The sequence below is a fragment of the Neospora caninum genome, chromosome VIIa (assembly GCF_000208865.1).
Source record: "Neospora caninum Liverpool complete genome, chromosome VIIa".
NCBI classification, from domain to species: Eukaryota; Apicomplexa; class Conoidasida; order Eucoccidiorida; family Sarcocystidae; genus Neospora; species Neospora caninum.
The window spans coordinates 685,957-705,097 of record NC_018393.1 but is presented as its reverse complement, the minus strand read 5'-3'; the positions used below and the strand labels follow the sequence as shown (position 1 = coordinate 705,097).

The window sequence follows — 19,141 nt, the reverse complement described above, 5'->3', positions numbered from 1 at the left end:
GACTAGGCCCACTGCACTAAGCACGCGTTACTTAGTGTAATCCGAAACGCCTCCGTTACTGATGCCGCGCGACCCTCTTTTACGAGGATAGATGCCCCGCACGACCCTAAATATAAATCTTCGAAACAGGCGAATACAAAACTTCTACAGAGCACCTCATCCTCCTAGCCAGTGTTTCACCGCCAGTACAATGCCACGTCGAAATACCTTTCCTGGGTGCCGTAGCATAAATGTCATTGGGCCAAACTATCTGACGGTACAATCGAGTCTTGCTGAAGGGGTTTGACTGCCCTACGATTACAAAATGATCATTTGTCCGGCGCATTGCGTGTGCTGAGTCTGAGGGTACACCTAGCTGCTAGAAGGCTAGTGTGACACATGCTCTCGGTGTCTAAGAGTGGAGATTCCCGGCCAGGGCTGCGAGTAACAGCATCTGGAAAGCAAAGCAGTTCTTTCACCACACGCCCTTGGATCGTACAGGTAAGGAATGACAAAGACCCTGAGCGGGGAGGGGGGGGAGTCTTGGATTAGCAAGTTTTGACAACCGATGCGCAGCAGGTGCCTCACAAGCGACACACTGCTTAAAACGTCACATGGCATCCAAGTGCACAACAGTCATCTCCTGTTGTGCAAAGGTGCTTGTCACCGGCAGCTACTTCACATTCAAGGAACTCACTAAGGGTAAGTCATGCAGCCACGTCGCAAGCTTACGAGAGTTGGCCGCACGCCGAAATCTCAACGGCACACTTTGGCTGACCATTAGAGCGTCCCTCGGCCTCCATCATTTTCACAACTTCCTGTCCTGCAACAACCTTCCCGAAAACGACGTGCTTTCCGTCCAGCCAGGGGCAGGGAACAGTGGTAATGAAAAACTGAGAGCCGTTGGTGTTGGGTCCAGCATTGGCCATAGACAAGAGGAAGGGCTCAGAATGCTTGTAGCTGAAGTTTTCGTCCGCAAACTTTTCACCGTAGATGGATTCGCCACCGGTTCCGTTCATGCGGGTGAAGTCGCCTCCTTGGCACATGAATTGCGGAATGATTCTGTGGAAGGGGCATCCTTGGTAGTACAGCGGCTTTCCGCTCCGGCCTGTACCCTTCTCACCAGTGCACAGAGCCCGGAAGTTTTCTGCCGTCTTGGGAACCGCATCGGCGAACAGCTCGAATTCGATGCGGCCCGCAGGCTTCTTGTCAATGCTGATGTCGAAGAACACGCGTGGGTTCGGCATTGTGGAAAGTATTGAAGAATAAGAACAGAAAGCCACGGGCGATAAAGATCCCGAATGGAGACGCGTCGGACGACTAGTGTAGAGTACTGCTCCCGCGGTGATAGGAACGAAGATTGCACACAGAAACCATATACAAAGATGGTAAACTTTCTTCTGGAGACGTGGATGCTCGGGACAAAAAAGTGACACGCGGGTCGCTGGCGTACCAACTCGTGTTGAGTGCGCCGAACATCCGTGAGGGGAAATACCACGAGGGAGAAGGGTCGGCACCGGCCGAGACATTTCTTGACCGGGTGAACTACGGTGGGTGGGGTGTTTGACCGTGGTCGCTTCGGTGCTTCGTGGCCTTTGTGTGACAAAGAAACGGAACGCATGCGGCTTCAGCACTCGCGCACACCGTCCCCACTGCCTTGGCACAGCCCCAACCAAAAATGGCACCGGCCACCCAATTCCTCTTCCTTGACATACACAAGCGCAGGCCTTGATATTTTCTTGAGTGGGCTACGTCTCAGGCGGCACTGCAAGTGCTAGGTTTAATTAGGCACTTTCCAGGAGACACAAACGAAAAAGCACGCAGCTCCTGCGAGACCACCTGCGAAGCAGACAAACTGTTGTGTGGATCCTGTGTGCGCCGCTGCGCTGGTTCCGCCCCGGTCCCGCGGAGGACAAACTGGGCCGTGCTGCCGGCACCGCAGCTGCTGCTCCACGATGCAAGCAGTGCACACAAGAAACAACATAGCGTGTTGCAAAGGTTTCGACAACCGGTTTTGAGCTTTATAGAGCCTTGCGGTGGGTTAGCAACACTCATTAGAAATGGATTGCTGGCTGCGTTTGAAGGCACATCTGTTGCTGCGCCAGGCGTTTTGCCGGGTGCATTTCCTGCCGTACGGGCTGCTTTCGTTCTCGCGGACGCACGTACCAGAAGCATTTGACACGAGAGGGTGATATACGGAAACATTCGACTTCTGAATAGACATCAAGAATGTCCCAATAAGCAAGAAGGATGAGTGGATGCGTGCGTCTCTCTCTGGAGGTTTTGCAGCTGCAACAACGCCTGTCGAGAGGAACTGCTCCATCACGATGGCCCGCTGCAGATAACGCGGCGGGCCCCTCACACAACGCCGCGAAAGGCTGGTAAACCCTGCACTCTCACTCACAAGTTGTCATTTCTGTGACTTCTTCACATTACTAATACACTGGGTCGTCCCTCCAGCAACGTTCACGGATGAGGCAGGGCTGGTGCTTCGTTGCGAAACGTACTGCGTCGGTGGCGCCTCCCAGGAAGTTGGAAAAGGTTACGGTGACGCGTTGGGGAAAACTACCGATTTACTAGAAAGATGCCCATCGTCTACAGTGTCTCGGAATCTTGATTGTGCGACAGCTCCACAGAGAAAGTTACCGGGCTGCAGAGCCCGGTCGCTTCTCCAACAGTATGTCGAAGGTGTCGGCAAACCAGGGGGGGGGGGGGGGGGGGTAACGTCCTTGAGGAACTCCACGAAGGGCCCTATTGCTCCTCACTCAAGATCTCTATTGCTACTGACACTCCCAACCTTGCTGAGGTTTTCGAAGCTCCACTATTTCACCTCACAGGCATCGTGGTCAGTCAAGTCATCTCTCTTGCGCCAATCTCAGCGCCCGGCTAGTTACTGTGTTCCATCCCGCGTACACACGATCACGCGAGACCGAGTTGAGATGACAGCCTCCCCAGAGATTCTGGACAACGGGGGATATTGTGGCCGCCAAAGTCGACGAAGTGTGAGAAGGGTCTGAGGATCACGGAAAACGCGTTTAAGCACACACCAACAGAACTGCTAACCGGCAAGAGACCATGATAATCGCACTAGACAATGACTTCTTATACACGCGTATACACCCATTTCGACCACGTATGTCCTGAGGAATTTTGGAATCAACAACGACGCATAGCGGCCTGCATTTCCTCCAGCCGCGACCCCGACGACATTTGTCAGTACCGCCACGTAGGTCTTATTGAGTAAACAGACATGACGAGGGGAATCCATTACATACCGAACGTAGCCTCACGGTACCAAGTATTGCCTCAGTAAACCTAGGGACGTGAACTGCTCCACGACCAGAAGTCCATGTCAAGCACTGAGTGTGGGGAACGCTTTTGAGGAAGGGATCACTCATCATCCTTAGCCGACGCCACAGGCGAGCCTGGTGCCTGCGAAGTGGGATATCCCAACAAAACCTGCACTGCTTCCAGGATGCTCGTCAAAGAGAAGTTTGCCTCCGCTCCACAAAAGCTCGTGCACATCGCTTTCCCCTCCAGCGAGCTCTCTCTGTAGAACCTCCAGGATACATCATCGGAAGCCCGACAGCCTCGCACCGTCAAACCAGCGATTTCATCGGGTAGTCGCTAATTTAAATCCGTCTGACTCTCCGCGTCTCGCGTGTGTTCTTCGCTTTGTTGTCTGATTTACACTTGGTGTGGGGCGTCACCGGCCTGCAACAACAAAAATCGCTGCCACAGCCTCACCTAGGAATTCACACCAACGATCCGCAATGGAACCTCCGTAATATGAGCGGCACACTCTGTGGCCCGCAATGCTGGCCCTTGCCCGACCAAGGGCAATGGCGAAGACGCACTACTGCTCCTATTGTGGGCCCCAGGCGTCGAAACACGATTCGACACTGGCAAACGACAGGCGTTTCCAGGTTCACCGGACCGCAAATAGATAGCTCTTAGTTGGCACGTAGGGTTGTTTATCTAAAAGGTTGTAAAATAGAGTTATCTTTGAATATGAGGATCGAGACGGCCCGACGGTTAGACCCTGAGCACCTTTACATCCCTTATAAACCGGACCAAATCCCTGACGCGCAAATATCGCCCACGGGCTTCTCGAACCTATGCATATTTACGTCCATAAACTGGATATAACGCAATGTCGCTCACCGCAAAATCAGTGAGTCGGGGAAGATGCCTCTCCGGGGACTCCAGTGTCCGATTCCTGTTTCCCTGACGCTCCGATCTGTGGCTGGGGTCTCATTGCGGGGAACAGGATAACCTCTTTGATGGTATTGTGATCCGAAAGGAACATCGTCAGCCGGTCGATCCCAAGACCCCAGCCGCCAGTAGGAGGCAGGCCGTACTCCAGTGCGGTGCAGAAGACTTCATCGATACAAGCGGCCTCGTCATCGCCAGCTGCCTTCGCCTGAGATCGCAACACGATGGGAAGTCTTGATAAGTGAGCTCTCGCAGACTGACACAGCAACCGCGGCCGTCCTGAATGAAGCGCAGCATCTGGAGAGTCTACCGCGCTACATATCCTGGCCACTGGTCCATTTGACAAGGGAATATCTGTTAGCCACTCGGTGAACTGCTCAACGCCAACTGCCGCGCTTTGATGGTTCTCTCTGGAATCAGAACCTGGCTCTCGCCTACTCGGAATCCCCACTCACTCGGCAGCGAGCAAGGATTTATCACAGCCTCGTGCTGGCAAAACTGCAATTGCCACAGGCGGCTTGTCCTGTCGCATATCAATATGACACGTACCTTTGCTTGGTCCATAAAGCATTCACGCTGCTTGACGGGATCATTCAGCTCGGTATACGCATTGCAGAGTTCCTTTCCCATGACGAACAGCTCGAAACGCTCTGTCAATTCGGGCTTCGACCGATGCCATTTAGCCAGAGGGGACATGATCTGTGGGTGCTCTGTGATGAACACAGGTTTCGTCTGCGCTTGACACTCCACATACTCTCCACAGAGCGCGTCGAGCAGCTTAGCACTCGTGGTCGGTTGGGGGAGCTCCACCTTGTTCTTAATCAGCAGGTCTTTCATGAAAGCGATGCACTCATCGCCATCCAGCGGTCTTGGCAACGTCACTCCCGCTTTCTTCTCGATCTCCTCGACCATAGACAGACGCGCAAAGGGGGGAGTGAAGTCCAGAGTGACTGCCTCACCGCCGGGGCCATCTGGGTGATACTGAATCTGATAGGTTCCATGGAGCGCCATCACCATAGCTGCGCAGAAAACAGGGAGCACGCGCAGTAGCAGCGCCACAATTTCGTCACAGTCAGCTGCATGTCTGTCGCAGCGAGGTGTCCGTGCCATCAATCAGGTCCACAACACAGAGCCCCGCAGAAGGGAAGCGTTCAAACGACCTTCGATCGATCTTGCGAGACTCTGAAGCCCAACACAATCAGCGTACGCCTATATGGGACGCCTAGAAAACAACAAGGACCACGATGGCAACGCGAGCGAAAGCCACCTTCTCCGATTCTCTCTGGCGGTACACGCTCAAGCGAGACCAAGCCCAGCTCTTGAAGAACTCCATTCAGAGCTTTCGGCTGAGAGGTCTTCCTGCGATAGAGGCTCCCCGCTCAGCAGGGGCCTCGACAAATGTGGAAGTACCTAAACAGATACGCATCCATACGTCCTCGTCTCTGGACCCAGAAGCTCTGCCGGCACAAGGATCCGCAGCAAGTTACGGAAGCAGTCGACGAATCACGCCACCGAACTGGCGCCTAGGCGGCCGCGAGACTTTCCACTGGCGAGCCCCCACTTCTTTCATGCCGGACTCCTGTGCAATGCGTCGAGAAACTTACATGACAGCAGTTCCTCGGTAAGATCCATAAGATCGTTGTAGTCAGCGTAGGCCCAGTAGAATTCGCAAGCTGTGAATTCCGGGTTGTGTGTCATGTCGATCCCTTCGTTTCGGAAATTCTTGCCGATTTCAAAAACGCGATCCAGGCCACCAACAATGAGCATCTTCAAGAACAACTCCGGGGCAATTCGCATATACAGGTCCATGTCCAAGTCGTTATGGTGCGTCTTGAAGGGCCGCGCTGCAGCTCCCCCGGCAATAACGTTCATCATCGGGGTCTCGACCTCCACGAAACCGCGCGCTTCCAAGAAGTGACGCAAGAAATTGACAATCCGCGACCTGAAAATCCACAGCCATCGTCGCATCTCATCGCTGATACTGAAGACCCTACAAAGCGCGCCGCCTCGAAACAGCACCTCGAGGTACGCACCCGGATCGGGCCCAGGTGACTCCTCAACGGTACTGCCGTGGCTCCAATGATCTGCTTGATCGGAAAACCGGGTGTACGTTTATACGGCTACAGCGAGTTGGAGGAATGCTAGGCAACAGGAACTCGGTTGGCGCACTGTTTGCCGTTTCTCACGCACGAACGAGCAAGTTGTCCTGTCTCCGATAGGTGAGGGCGTCTCAGTCGGCGATGGCGCCGCAGTCTGAGTCCTTCCAAGTCACCTTGGAGCTTCCCCCCGTTGCCTCCCGAAACGCCCCGTCCTGGTGCACGACCGTGAAGACGTGCTACCAGAGCGGGTCGCCTACGACTTCTCGATCTGGTCCACAAATGAATCGCCTTTGCTGACTCAACGATCACCGTCCAGCGGTGCTTCCCAGCGCGGCCACGGCCCACCATATGTCCATTGGTGAACCGTGTCGATTCCTCGCGTCCGCATCTTGACATTTTTCGCCGCGTGAAGCGACAAAGCAGTCCGTGTGAACAGTTACCTTACCGGATAAGGAACGTTTTACGCGTTTCATCGTTGACGATCAGATCGAGATACCGGTGACGGAAGCGCACTTCGAAGTCCTTGAGAGTGTTTCGCTCCGGCAGCATGTGGAGGCACGGACTCAGCAGGGTCACTTCGCGGGGAAAGATCGACAGCTCACCGCGTTTCGACTTCCCGGGGAACCCGCGAATTCCTGACGCGGCAAACAGCAAAGAGGCACCGGAGCATATGAGGCTGAGAAGCAGGTGCACGGCATACTGCTCCGGAGGGGTACAGAGAAAAAACAGAGACTCCATCCGGTGGCACCGAAAGCACTGGCGTGTTTCTGTCTGTGGAAAACTCGAATCTCTTGACGGCTGAGAAAAACTTACCAATAACATCTCCTCTTCGGAATCGGTTGTGGATCTCTGAGAAGTCTCCTGCCTTCTCATCATGATAACTGAAATTCGACATGACTTGGATCTTTTCGCCGTCGCCGCGGATGTCGTAAAAGCGCAGCTTCTGCCCGCTCGCCGAAACACGTGTAATTCGGCCTGCGCGGAAGGGAAGAGAAAGGCGAGAAGCGCAGAGAAAAACTTGAGCCTACGCAGCCAGGCCTCATCGACTGATGAGAAAGGCTGCCCTTCGGCCTGGGCAAAGGCGATTGCCAGGGACGCACAAAGGCCCTACCCAACTACGTCCACGAGTCTCACAGAGGGGAATTCGACACAACGTATAAGGCATCCGTCTCGATCTGCTACAGAAAGTAGGGCGTCCGCCGCGCGCAGAGAAGTGGAAGCCGCGCCCGTCAGCGCGCCGGTGTCAAGCATGAGAACCTGGTCGCGTTCAAAAACCTCAAGCTGCAGCGGAGTCCCGCTCGCGTTTGCAGGAAGGCGTACCCGCAATCTGGACTTCCTCGGCTTCCAGGTGCTCGCCGTCTCCGAGGTTGCCGTACTTCTTGATAAACTCCGGAATCGACAGAGATACCTGCGCAGGTGAAACGGAATAAAAGACTGTCAGCCGATCAATTGCGTCACCTGCCACGGCGCGCCAGGCGAAGGGTAACGGCTGCTGCGTACGCTGTCTGGGAAACGCGGCAGGCAGCGGCCAGGTTGCCGAAGTTCGGCTCCTGCTCGCCCGCAAAAAGAAGTTCGCCCCGCCGCCCCCCTTTCGACGCTGCGTGAGATCGAACGTTTCGAGTCCGCTGGCTGCCGCGAGAACGTTGAGTTCACGACGGTAGCAAAAGGAGAGCCATCCTTGACGGGCAACAACGCGCTAACGACTGCCTGCGCAAACAGTGTTTCCTGCGGCTCGACGCAGGCAGCTGGACCGCCGTTCGTAGGTATGGACACCACAGCACGTGCAGAGCTTGAATGGAAACACTGTGCTTGGAGCACCAGTGCTTCGGTTCCGCCCTCAAGGGTATCGGCCGTGCGCGCGTCCCCACAAAGAACTCTTCCTTGGATCCGGCCCCGCTCGAAAGCCGCGCGCCGCGTACCTGAAATTTGTGGGGGTACGCGGAAACGCCCTTGTGTTTGAGGTCCTCGACAAGCTGGCAGCGTTTCTCGAAGTACTGAGTTGGGTCAAGCTCGTCCTCAGCCTTTTCGGCGCCGTTCTTGTCTGCCTGGGCGGCGGCGCCTTCTTGCTGTTGCTTCGACTCCTTCTTTGCAGCCGCCTGTTCTGCCTTGCGCAAGCGCCTTCTCTCTCTGCGTCACACACCGAAAAAGCGCGAACACGCAGCGAAGAAACGAATCGACCGCGCTGCTCTGCGGCAGATCCACAGCAAGCACGGGGTCTGAGGCGGACGGCGTGCTGGGAACGGCGGGACTCCCGACCCAGCTGCTGCGCGGCGTTTGCGAAAAACACGGGCCTAGACGCGTTTCCACTTACGACGCAGAGAGCTTGGGCTCCTCTCCATTCACGGCGGCCTGTCTCTTCTCAGGCGCCTCGGTTTCGACATGGCCGGCGGGAGGAGCCATGGTGGAGAAGGGACGGTGAAAAAAGCGCGCGCCGGGCACTCTGTACCGATCTAGGAAAGGGTGTCGGCTCTGAGAAGCCTCGAGTTGGAGGACACGCGACCAAATGCGTAGACGCCAGGAACAGACCAGAGACAATGCCTCAAACAAGCTCTTCCCGCCGGGAACGGGGACGCGCATGCCACGGACCAGTCGCCACGGATATATCGGTCCTCCACGTCTTGCGGCGCACAACGCCAGAAAATGACGGCGCGCGGCTACTCTGTGAGAAACGAAGCCTCCCAGGGAGAACGGTGACGCTAACAAAACGGCTCTGCAGGCACGCCAGAAACGCGACCCGCGACAGGTGGGGGGAAGGAAACGCGACAGCGTTGAATAGCGAGACGGACGAAAACGAACGATTTGGTCGCGTTGCCCGGAGCTACGGGCATAAGCTACCCTCGAAGAATGTTTTGGTTTGGGACCAAACCACAAATGAAATCTGGAGCTACAACAATTTCTTTGCTGAAAACATTAACAGTTCAGCCCTAACAGAGCGGCTAATTGGCCTAATGCAAAGCGCCGACCCCAAGGGACAACCTTTCTCGGGCCTGCACAAAGCTGCGCCGTCCCTGTCTCCGTATGCCGAACGACGCGCATGCGTGCCATCAACCAGAGACGCCGACGCGGAAACGCGCTTTTCTCTTTATAGACAACAACTGCGCGATCGGCGCAGAGAATCCTCGAGGCTGACGAACTCTTCTGCAAGGGGTGTATATGCAGAACCACAAACTTTTGAAAAGAAGTTACTGCATCTATGGTCGTACTGTCCATGCCGGTACGACTTGTGTGTGTATGTGCGCTGAGATAGGGACATTGTATAAGCATACATAAATGTAGTTATATATATATATATATCTATTTATACGTGATCGGTACAGTCCCAGATCAAGCACCGCTTGTGTTGCCGAGAGCAGGAACGGGATCAGCAAAGAGTTGTTATTCGAGCCGCCGTCTGTGGATGTTGCTGCTTCCACATTCGGAGTTCCGTTTTTTCCGTTCCAAGGTATTCCAGGTTGGCACGTGTGATCCCTTTCCCTTGTATTGCGAGATTCAGTCATTGGGACGGTTTCCCTCCGCCTCACGTCCGGTCTTGTGTGTGCGTGAGCGTCGCGCTTGTCTGCGGAATCCTTTCCGTCCCGTGACAGCCGGTCAAGCGCCCATGCACAGCGCTGTCTACCTTGCGGGCGAGGTTGCTTGTCGAATGGACCATTTGTTTGTGAAAATTCCATTTCTTCGCAGTGTTTTTGCTGGCCCACATGCGGGAGTCTCCTCAGCCACGTCTCGACGAGACACGTGTTGGGACACCTAGCACACGCAAGGTGCGCGTTTTTTTGCTTCGTGTCTGCACGTGAAAGAAAGTTCACCTTGCACGGATGCTCATTCGAGCCGCGGGCTCCGTGGACAGCTTCTGAGAAGGCAGGCGGGAAGCAAACGAATCTACGTCGTATCTACGCGGGTGGGTGTTTCCTTTCGAATCTCTGAAGGCCCATCTTTTGTCTTCACGGGAAACAGACTCGGGCGCCCCTCTGTGCGCGAGACCAGGGAATCCCTGCGCGTCTGTAGCTGTACTTTCTGTGCCACAGAAGCGTTCAAGGTTTCTAGAATTTCCTTCTCACGGGCGGCGTCCACCATGTCGCCGTCCGCCTCTCTACCGTCGTTGGAGGCGATTGCCTCTCTGCCTAAAGTCGAACTTCACGCCCACCTCTTTGGGTCCATTCGCGTGCCCGTCCTGGAAGAGATACGACGGAAGGCGGCCAAAGAACAAAAGAGTGACGCGGAGGGTTGCAACGGAATCCATGCAGACGAGGCAGCCGCGAGCGTCGCGCGGATCGAGGGAAAGTGCATCGGCATCGGCGACGCGTTCGCGTATTTTTCGGCCGTTTACCAAATTGTGAGGCGAAAGGATGACATCGTCCACGCGCTCCGCAGGACACTCGAAGACTTCAGTCGAGATAACGTCGTCTACCTCGAGCTACGGACAGTAAGTTCTTCCTTACCTTCTCTTTGCCGTTCTGTCTCTCCTTTTCGATACCCGTTCTGCGTCCCTGTCCCTCTGTTCTTTCGTGTCTGCCTTGGTCGCGCATGTATGCGGGTGCGACACACACTTCCGTTTGCAGCGCATCTCCTCTGTAAAGACGGTTCCTCTCTGGTCTTCCGTGGCCTCCTTCGTCTGAGACGGGGGTAGCGCTTTTCGTGACTCGAGAGGATCTGCGTCTCTTTTGAAAAGGCGTCAAGGTGTTGCGGGAAATGGTTCCGAGAGCCAGGCAAGGATCTTTGCTTAACCACGAGCGATTACTCTTTTAAAAAACGCCTGCGCTCGCACGTGTGCACCTTCTCCCCGGCCTGTCCGCAGACGCTGAAAACGATTCCAGAAGAAGGAGTCGACCCTGACACTTACGTGGCGCTGCTGGTTGAGGAGCTCAAGTCTTCACAGAAGCAACACCCGATGATCGTAGGTTTTTTCGAGGCGACGGACTGCCCAAGCGAGCGAACCGCCGAGTTCTGCACTGAGCGCCCCGCCGGCAGAACACGCTGTGGCGTCGGAAGCGACATGGGCGAGATCTGAGAGCTGCGTTTGTCGCGGAAATCCCTTAGGTTTTGGACAACTGCGGGATCGCGGGCGTCTGGAGGGAAACCATTTTCCCAGTCGGTGTCGTCTCGGACCGGGGTGCTTCCTGTTACCGCAATCCAGGTGCGGGAAGCGTGCAGAAGGCAGCTAGTTCCGGAGGGACCAAAGGTCATGCAGGCGCTCACTTGCACGGTTCGGAGGCTCGGAGATATCAGGCAAGGGCGTACGGTTTGGTCACTAGCAGGCTTTAACACGCAGAAGAAGTCTTCTTTCTGGCGGTTGTCTCTCTTTGCCCCAGGTACGCCTCATTCTGTCTTTGAACCGTGCTCGGCTGACCAGTGAAGACGAGACCCGAGACGAAGTCTCCAAAATTCTCAACCTCGCGGCGAAATACCCGGAGTGGATTGTAGGTCATGGACAAAATGTACAGCCTCTGGAAAGGGAAAGGCACATGGTATACATCCGGTGGAAAGGGAAAAACACATGGAATAAAGCCGGTGGAAAGGGAAAGGCACAAGGTATACAGCCGGTGGAAAGGGAAAGGCACAAGGTATACAGCCGGTGGAAAGGGAAAGGCACAAGGTATACAGCCGGTGGAAAGGGAAAGGCACAAGGTATACAGCCGGTGGAAAGGGAAAGGCACAAGATATACAGCCGGTGGAAAAGGAAAGGCACAAGGTATACAGCCGGTGGAAAGGGAAAGGCACAAGGTATACAGCCGGTGGAAAGGGAAAGGCACAAGGTATACAGCCGGTGGAAAGGGAAAGGCACAAGATATACAGCCGGTGGAAAAGGAAAGGCACAAGGTATACAGCCGGTGGAAAGGAAAAGGCACAAGGTGTACAGCCGGTGGAAAGGGAAAGGCACAAGGTATACAGCCGGTGGAAAAGGAAAGGCAGGCGTCAGCTGATGCTGCCCATATAGCTGGAAAGAGCCTCTCTGTGGAGCCAGGTGCTGGCTGTCGGCGTTCGAAGACGACAACCTCACACTGTGTACATGGAGGAACGTGAAAGGGATCGCGCGCGGCGCCGCATCCAGTATAGAGGATTGGCCCAGCTTGATCGCTGCATTGACGTCACCGGGGGGAACTCCTGGAGGTCTTCCTTCCTGTCTATGTCTCGCCAAATCTGCCTGCTTCTCAGGTCGGGGTGGACATTGCCGGCGACCCTCGAAAAGGAAATATCTTGCCTGCCTTGGCAATCTTCGAGAAGGAGGTGATGAATCCAGGGGGTGCGCACTTCGGTAAACTCAAGCTCACCGTGCACACTTCGGAAGTGGTGCGTCAACTTCTCTGCATTTCAAACAGGTAGAGGGGAGTTCTGAAAGATCGTGAATAGCAACCGTGCTGGTCTGCTTTGGTGTGTGGCCGTGCGCCAGCAAAGCCGAACTCGCTCTCATCCAGAGGGAGGGGGGCGGAACAGTTCCCGTGACGGTTTGGAACATCCTCTGTTATATGTGGATACCCGCAGGAAGGTGCTGAGGAGGAGACGAAAGCTGTGTTGAAGCTGGCACCCCACCGCATCGGTCATGGGTGCTACCTAGTAAGTATCGTAGTGTTTGCTGGGCCTTCGTCCTGCCTGATCCCGGTGCTCACGCGACTACAATAAGTCTCTGGCGCGCATGCACGGCCTTCCCGCCTCCCCAGCTGATGTCCCAAGACGCTCTGACTGCGTCGGTCGCCTAGGGCCCCCAGCAGAGCACTAGCGCCTCAGCTGTACAGGCAGTGGGAGGGCCTGCGGGGCAACCTGGTGTCTTTTTTGAACCGACGTGGGCTTCTCAGGCTGATGATCAAAGGGCGCATCTTCTCAAGGAGAAAATCTGCGTTGAGGTTTGCCCGACTTCAAATATGTGCACACTTAACCTGAGGTAAGCTGACTCTGACAGCTTTTCAGGCTGCCGACCACAGTAGTCTCCTTGGAAGCTGGCTCTGCGCCCGGTTCTTCGACCGCGCCTTGAAGTCAAGCACCATTCATTCGCAATAACCGATTCTGCACTCCTCGATTTGCTGGTTTCTTAGGGATTTGAAAGACCATCCGTTTTCGTATTACTGCGGCAAAAAGGTGCTCTCCAGCGCCGTCTGCATCTGCACGGATGACATTGGTACGTTTCTTAACAGTGTGGGTCACGGAGCGGCCTTACGTGGAGCTGTTCTGCTCTGTGACCTCGCACGAGTGCGCCGCCTTCAGGGAGCATGCACATGTAATTTCTACAAAGTGAAGGAGAGCGAAGAGCTTGCTTCTACGCGAAGGTTTTTTGCGTATACCCGTTTCATAAAGGGGCTGTGGTGCATGGTTGCGACCGCAAAATTCTACCCCGGAGGCGCGGTTTTTGTCGGCATGTCTTCTTTTCTTGTCAGGCCTGTTTGATACCTCGCTCTCGAAGGAGCTCCATACCCTCAGCCAGGCGTATAACCTTTCTCTGTCCGATCTTGTCGACCTGCAACGGTCTGCCTTGGCGGCTGCTTTCTGTCGCGCTGAAGACAAAGCCAAAATCGAGGAAAAATTCTTCCGCACGTCTGTTTGACGTGCGCCTTTCCGATTTCCGAATGGAAATTCGTGTCGCCTCTCCTGAACACTTGCCACCAGGATGCGTCGCGGTCTTGTCGGACACAACGCCACACGGTCGCTCTACTTCGTGAAAACTCTAGGGTAGCTCCCGTGAGAGGTGGTGGTGAAGTGACGTGGCAACCAAGACTCAAAAATATACACTATCTTGTCGCCCGATAGAACCGCCGGCATTTTCCTTGTCAACATGTTTCTAGTGTGGCTCTCGAGCGGCTGTACCAATAGCGGCGTCCGACGGTGGTGCACTCAACGGACAGTCCTTGTGAGGATTCGGTTCTCGTCAGATATCCTGTTGACGTGGACTTGGCAGGCTTTCAATCTTGAAGGGGTTGAAGTGACATTGTGCTTCCGTTTATCCACATGACTCCTGCCCGAGAGCAGACCAAGAAAGTTGGACGCGTCGAAGCTGCAGCGTCGAAAACCCAACTGAGCGCCCAGTTTCTGCTTCTGCCAATCACAGGCTGGGACGTTTGTCTCCTCGGTGTGTGCACGCCTCCCGCGGCAGCTGAGACACTAAAGGAAAGAGGTTATGACGCCACGGCATTGGCGCCGGGCCGTTGTGCAAGGAGCCAGCATCTCCAGGATTCCTCGGTGGTACAACCAGAGTGAAAGACACATCGTTGTAGAACCTGTCGAATCCACCGATGAAAGGTGATAGGTGCGACACAGCTCATCAGCGGCGTCCTTGTGTGCGCGTGTGGGGGTCAAAGCCCAGGAGTCCAAACACTACTGTGCAGCTGGCCCTGAAGCTAGTATTCCGGATACCGGAGGACGCCAGTCTAGCAATGCCCGACTGCCGGCATAGTAAAAACGAGCGTAAATCACCGTCGCCTCTGTCGAAATGCACATGCCAGCGAACGCATTTCCTTGGCTGGCACACCGGGAGAAAGGCTCCTGTCTGGGGAGCTCCTGGGGCCGTTTCTGGACAGAGGCTCGCAGTCTGTGGAATGCCCCGCAGCAGCCGTGTGAAAACGGCAATAGTGGTGTGGCCAGAAACTCTGTATGGGTAGCAGCAGGGTTCTAAACCAGTAACGTTGCTCCAGAATGCGGGGAAAGGGCGCAGCCACGCTCGACAGGAAAACTAAAATGGAGACTTTGCTGATGGCAGGGCGTTCACTTGCTCAGTGGACAAGGCAGAGCCAGGAAATACCTTCGAAACGGCTCCACTTCAAGCGTCACAAAAGGCACGGACAACAGACACGGCTCAAAGCGTTTTCTGACCCAATTTCACCTCCCGGCTCCTGCGCACTCCTGGTAGTTCACTCCGTCCCCTGTCAACTGGCCGATGCTGGTTGACTCCTGCGGCTGCCACAAGTATCCAGAGACGCGCAAAGGAACGCATTGGCCCCGTTTTACAGCCACTTCCTCGGCAACTGTTCTCTCCACGTCTCGTCCCTCGTCTGCTTCCTCGAGGGTGCCGCGCTGTCGACATAGGTTTAGACGGCCAAGATCACGGCCTGTCTGTGTCTTGGTCGACGGGACCGCCACTCGATTGCCTGCCGCAGTGCTTCCTGCATTCGATTCCTGAAGACTTCTGCTCACAGAGGTCAGCCCGGACTACGCTGATACGCTCGTGTGCGGCGGAAATGGTCTCGTGCAAGATGCTCACGCACTCACTGCGTCATCCTACAAACTGCGCGCACAGGCACCATTTGCTCAGGCTAGCGTGCACATTAGTTTCTCGAGCCCTACGACAGGTTTGCTGTACCACGGGGAGATCGCCGACGGGCCTTCGGGAGCAACATCGAAAAGGACCCTTCGCGGTACGTGACAGTGAAGCCACAACAGAGACGGGACACAAAATCTCCCACAAATTGCGAACCGAGAAAACACTACTAGTTTGAGAAGCTGCAGCGGGCGCCTGACCACACACCGAAGGGAATTCAAAGAGAAACAGGGCCGTACGTCCCTGTTTGTATCTGCTCCTTCAAGCATGGGGACCGTGCTCTGTACCTGCCGAGCACGTTCTATGCGGAACGGTGTTCTGTCTATAAAAAGCGCGATTTCTCCCGTGTGCCTCAACGTTCCTGTTCCGTAAACGCGTCAGATGGTACTCCCTCGCTGCCTGCGCAAGCTTGTTCCGTGAAGGCTCACCCCAGTCCAGTAGTCAGAAAGCTTCTTCCACACTGTGACTCTGTCGTCGACTCTGCGACTATACAGCATCGTCTTTCCATCATCGTAGACGATCGGGCCGCAGTCGAGCACCTTCTGTATGCCGGGACACACAGGTCAGTCACGAAAATTAGAAAGATCGGTCGGTGCTGCCGTCGAGGACACAAAAAGACACAGCCACAGAGCAGGACCACAAGTTCGCAAGAGGGCCTTTCTGGGGCAGACGCTCAAGGCTGGCTCACGCTGCAGTAGCGAAACCGCAACAACAGAAATACCCTATACAAATACGCCCATTTATGTCTTTTCGCATTTTTGCGTCTCTCCCAACGAACCAGAACTCCCATGTACCTTCCACATGGACACCCGCGCTACAGACAACGAACGTCTCGGGAAGTCGAGAACGGAAAACCACTCGCGCCGGACGGGTCCTTTTAAGCGGGGAGGACGCGTTCGAAGTATTTGAATTCACAGTGGACTCGGTACACGGGAAGAGATAGCTTGCAGTCTTTTGAATCTTTTAAGCACCACCACAGTTTAACCGGCAGGTGATAGCTCTTGAGAGGGCTCAGGGAGGCGTACCTGCGCGAACTCGGGCGCGGCGAAAACGACAACGAAGTTCGCCTCTTGGCTCACTGACGGGGCACGCTCGATTCGAATAACTGGTCCCCACCAGGTAATGTAGTTTCGTGCCGTAAAGGGATTACAGCCGGGCGGAAAGTTGCAGATCAGCAGAGACGAGGCCTCGTCGAAGTCTTCCGGCTGACGGCGCAAACACCCCACGGAGAAAAAGGAGTCATTTGCCCTCCTCGCGATCCGAGGGCAGTCGGATTCGGCTCTACATGCGCATCGAAGAAAACATCCTGTCCACATGTACGATCCTATGGCGCCTACGAATGACTTTGAAGAACAAGCAGACAAATATCCGGGTTGCACTAGAAAGCCGCGGGGATCAGTAGCTTTCAGTTCTTCAGTTGATGTGAACAGCAGATCAACAGTAGGAAACTGAAGTGGACGCGGTGTGAACCGCCGTACCCGTCCCCAGCCACAGCCGCCATCGACGCGGGACCAAGCCTTGGCGCCTTGGGGCGAAACACGCAAGCAGACGAACGCTACTAAGTGACGGTGCTCTCAAACAGCACAGTTTACGCTCAAGCAGCAGCCGCACCCTGATGAAAGCCTGAGTTGTGCCTTTTGGTTTGAAAAACCGAGAAATATCTTAGCCCATCCTCAAACGTACCGCATAGCACTCAGTAAGAGTATTCATAATCTGGCTTGGGTCGCTGGGGCCGCCGTCTACCCTCAAACTGCTGGTCGACCGCATGCTGGTCTGAGACCTGTTCGGCCGCCGTTGAATTTCAACGGTAAGTTTACGATCCAGTTTGCGCTCCATTTTGTGCTCTGCCTCAACTTCTCGGTCTCGTCTGGTTTTTCGGGTTCAAGCCCAAACCCCGCCTCTGGAGGGGAGTCTCCGAAAAGTCTTTTAAAGCGCCGGTCCCCTGGACGCAGCCGCGGCGACGGTATTCGCCGGTTCAGCTCTCTTTGGCACGCTCACCACAGCATCCTGACGACGATCCACTATCTGGATCGTCTCCACCTCCTCTACAAGGACGACGCTTTCGATGCGTCTTGAGACAAGGCTGGACGTCCTTAGTCCGAAAAGACGAAAGCAGGTTAGCCCTCTGTCGGCCGAGCCGAAGACCACAAGCCCCGCCTGGGGTTTTGTAGGTGTGCCCAATCCTGTTTTTCGCGGGCGGCAGTCGCGGCCGTGGGACACAGTCAAATGAATCAGCCAGTCAACGCGACCTTCCTCAAGAAGAAGACATCCTTCACTTGAAAGCTTTCGCTCGTTCACAGGTTTGGAGCGAGCAAGAGCGACAGTGTAGTTTGGTTCCCTTCTGGACGGCGTGTGGAAGCGAGTCTTCGCGAATGTTACGAGTACGGGGCAATGGGTGGAGGACAACGCGACTGACAAAAACAGTTTGGAACTAGATTCAACCCTGCTTGTAGGCGCGATGATTTTCACTCGGGAGTGTGATTTCGTGAGCACACTGCAGAGCGTACATTCACTACAGGTAGAGAGAAGGCGGCAGAGGTACTCGTTTCAACTCTCCCAAGGAGGGAGGACGTCGGTGAAGCCGCTCCAGCCTACCTTCGTGTCGAGCAAGTATGCCTGAATAATTGAGTCCCAGTAATGGGTAAAACAGAAAAGTGCGTCTGTCGATTCAAAGGAGCTGCCGAGCAACGCGGCATGCACACGGCTCAGAATCGAGAGCCCCGAAATCTCGCAGCCGTCAATGGGAGCACGAGGTCGTTCGCAGATCCACGAAACCCTGACAGTGCGTGGTTAGCTGGAAGAGAGCAAAATTTGACGAAACGTGTTTTGACTTTCTCTGTAAGTCGTTCCACGGTTTTGAAGGTGGAGAAAAAGGGGAACCGCGTCGGCTAGTCAGCCATAGCAGAGAGCGCGCCGCGCGACCACCGGCCTAGCAAAGCGGTGAGTGCCGCAATGTGCAAGCAGGCGATCGTCGACGCTGACAAATTTACACGGGTCCGCGTTCCCAGCTCAAGGAAATCATGGAGAGGAGAAAAGGCGAATTCCATCAAAGGTACAGAGATTATCTAGTAGCAGCGCCGGTGTATGCAGTCTCGAATTCATTGCTATAGCAAGTGCAGCTGCCAGGACGCGTCTCGTGCAACAGGTGAGAAGCTCAGTCGAAGAGGCGCAAAGCCACGACCTGCATGCACCGCCGCCAAAACGCATTCCTGTTTATTCCTGTGTGTGTCTGTAGCACGGCATGCATATCCTTCTCTTCCAACCTGTCGGTAGTCTGAAGACGGTAGAGCCGTAGAGCTCTTGGGCAACCTCTTCAATTTACTCTACTGGTACGTAGACTCCTTGGAGAACGTCACTCGCTTTTTTCGCGTGGCCCTCCACACCGCATTGACCCGGCTGCATGCACGAACTCCGAGCACACCCTGTTCTGTAACATTCTTAAGGAACTTTTTTCGTTCACACACAACGAAGCATATAGAGGGCGTGCCTTTTCTCCTCGGTTGTGTTAGTCTGGCTGTCAACTGTCTCCAGTTGCCATCGGAAAGACACGGACAGTGGCCCCGAGCTTTTACAGTACTTCCCGTTTCCCCCCCCGCCCCCCCCTCCCCCT

At 55.1% G+C, this 19,141-nt stretch overlaps 4 protein-coding genes across 4 annotated transcripts; 1 reads left to right on the top strand and 3 right to left on the bottom strand.

The window, feature by feature from the left end:
- Positions 1-707: 707 nt before the first annotated feature.
- Positions 708-1,226, bottom strand: NCLIV_019970 (Peptidyl-prolyl cis-trans isomerase A, related; the record flags this gene model as incomplete). The annotated part of the gene is made up of 1 exon (XM_003882191.1): positions 708-1,226. The coding sequence occupies one exon, from the start codon at positions 1,224-1,226 to the stop codon at positions 708-710; it is 519 nt and encodes a 172-aa protein (XP_003882240.1).
- Positions 1,227-4,150: 2,924 nt separating this feature from the next.
- On the bottom strand, positions 4,151-8,693 carry NCLIV_019960 (putative lysyl-tRNA synthetase; the record flags this gene model as incomplete). The annotated part of the gene is made up of 8 exons (XM_003882190.1): positions 4,151-4,402; positions 4,744-5,213; positions 5,799-6,136; positions 6,739-6,928; positions 7,107-7,268; positions 7,614-7,701; positions 8,213-8,420; positions 8,605-8,693. The coding sequence occupies 8 exons, from the start codon at positions 8,691-8,693 to the stop codon at positions 4,151-4,153; spliced, it is 1,797 nt and encodes a 598-aa protein (XP_003882239.1).
- A 1,669-nt stretch (positions 8,694-10,362) lies between these two features.
- NCLIV_019950 (Adenosine deaminase, related) lies at positions 10,363-13,824 on the top strand (the record flags this gene model as incomplete). The annotated part of the gene is made up of 8 exons (XM_003882189.1): positions 10,363-10,713; positions 11,086-11,184; positions 11,600-11,707; positions 12,444-12,578; positions 12,771-12,842; positions 13,082-13,167; positions 13,319-13,401; positions 13,658-13,824. The coding sequence occupies 8 exons, from the start codon at positions 10,363-10,365 to the stop codon at positions 13,822-13,824; spliced, it is 1,101 nt and encodes a 366-aa protein (XP_003882238.1).
- Positions 13,825-15,092: 1,268 nt separating this feature from the next.
- NCLIV_019940 (conserved hypothetical protein) lies at positions 15,093-17,298 on the bottom strand (the record flags this gene model as incomplete). The annotated part of the gene is made up of 4 exons (XM_003882188.1): positions 15,093-15,170; positions 15,960-16,073; positions 16,557-16,736; positions 17,215-17,298. The coding sequence occupies 4 exons, from the start codon at positions 17,296-17,298 to the stop codon at positions 15,093-15,095; spliced, it is 456 nt and encodes a 151-aa protein (XP_003882237.1).
- Positions 17,299-19,141: the final 1,843 nt, after the last annotated feature.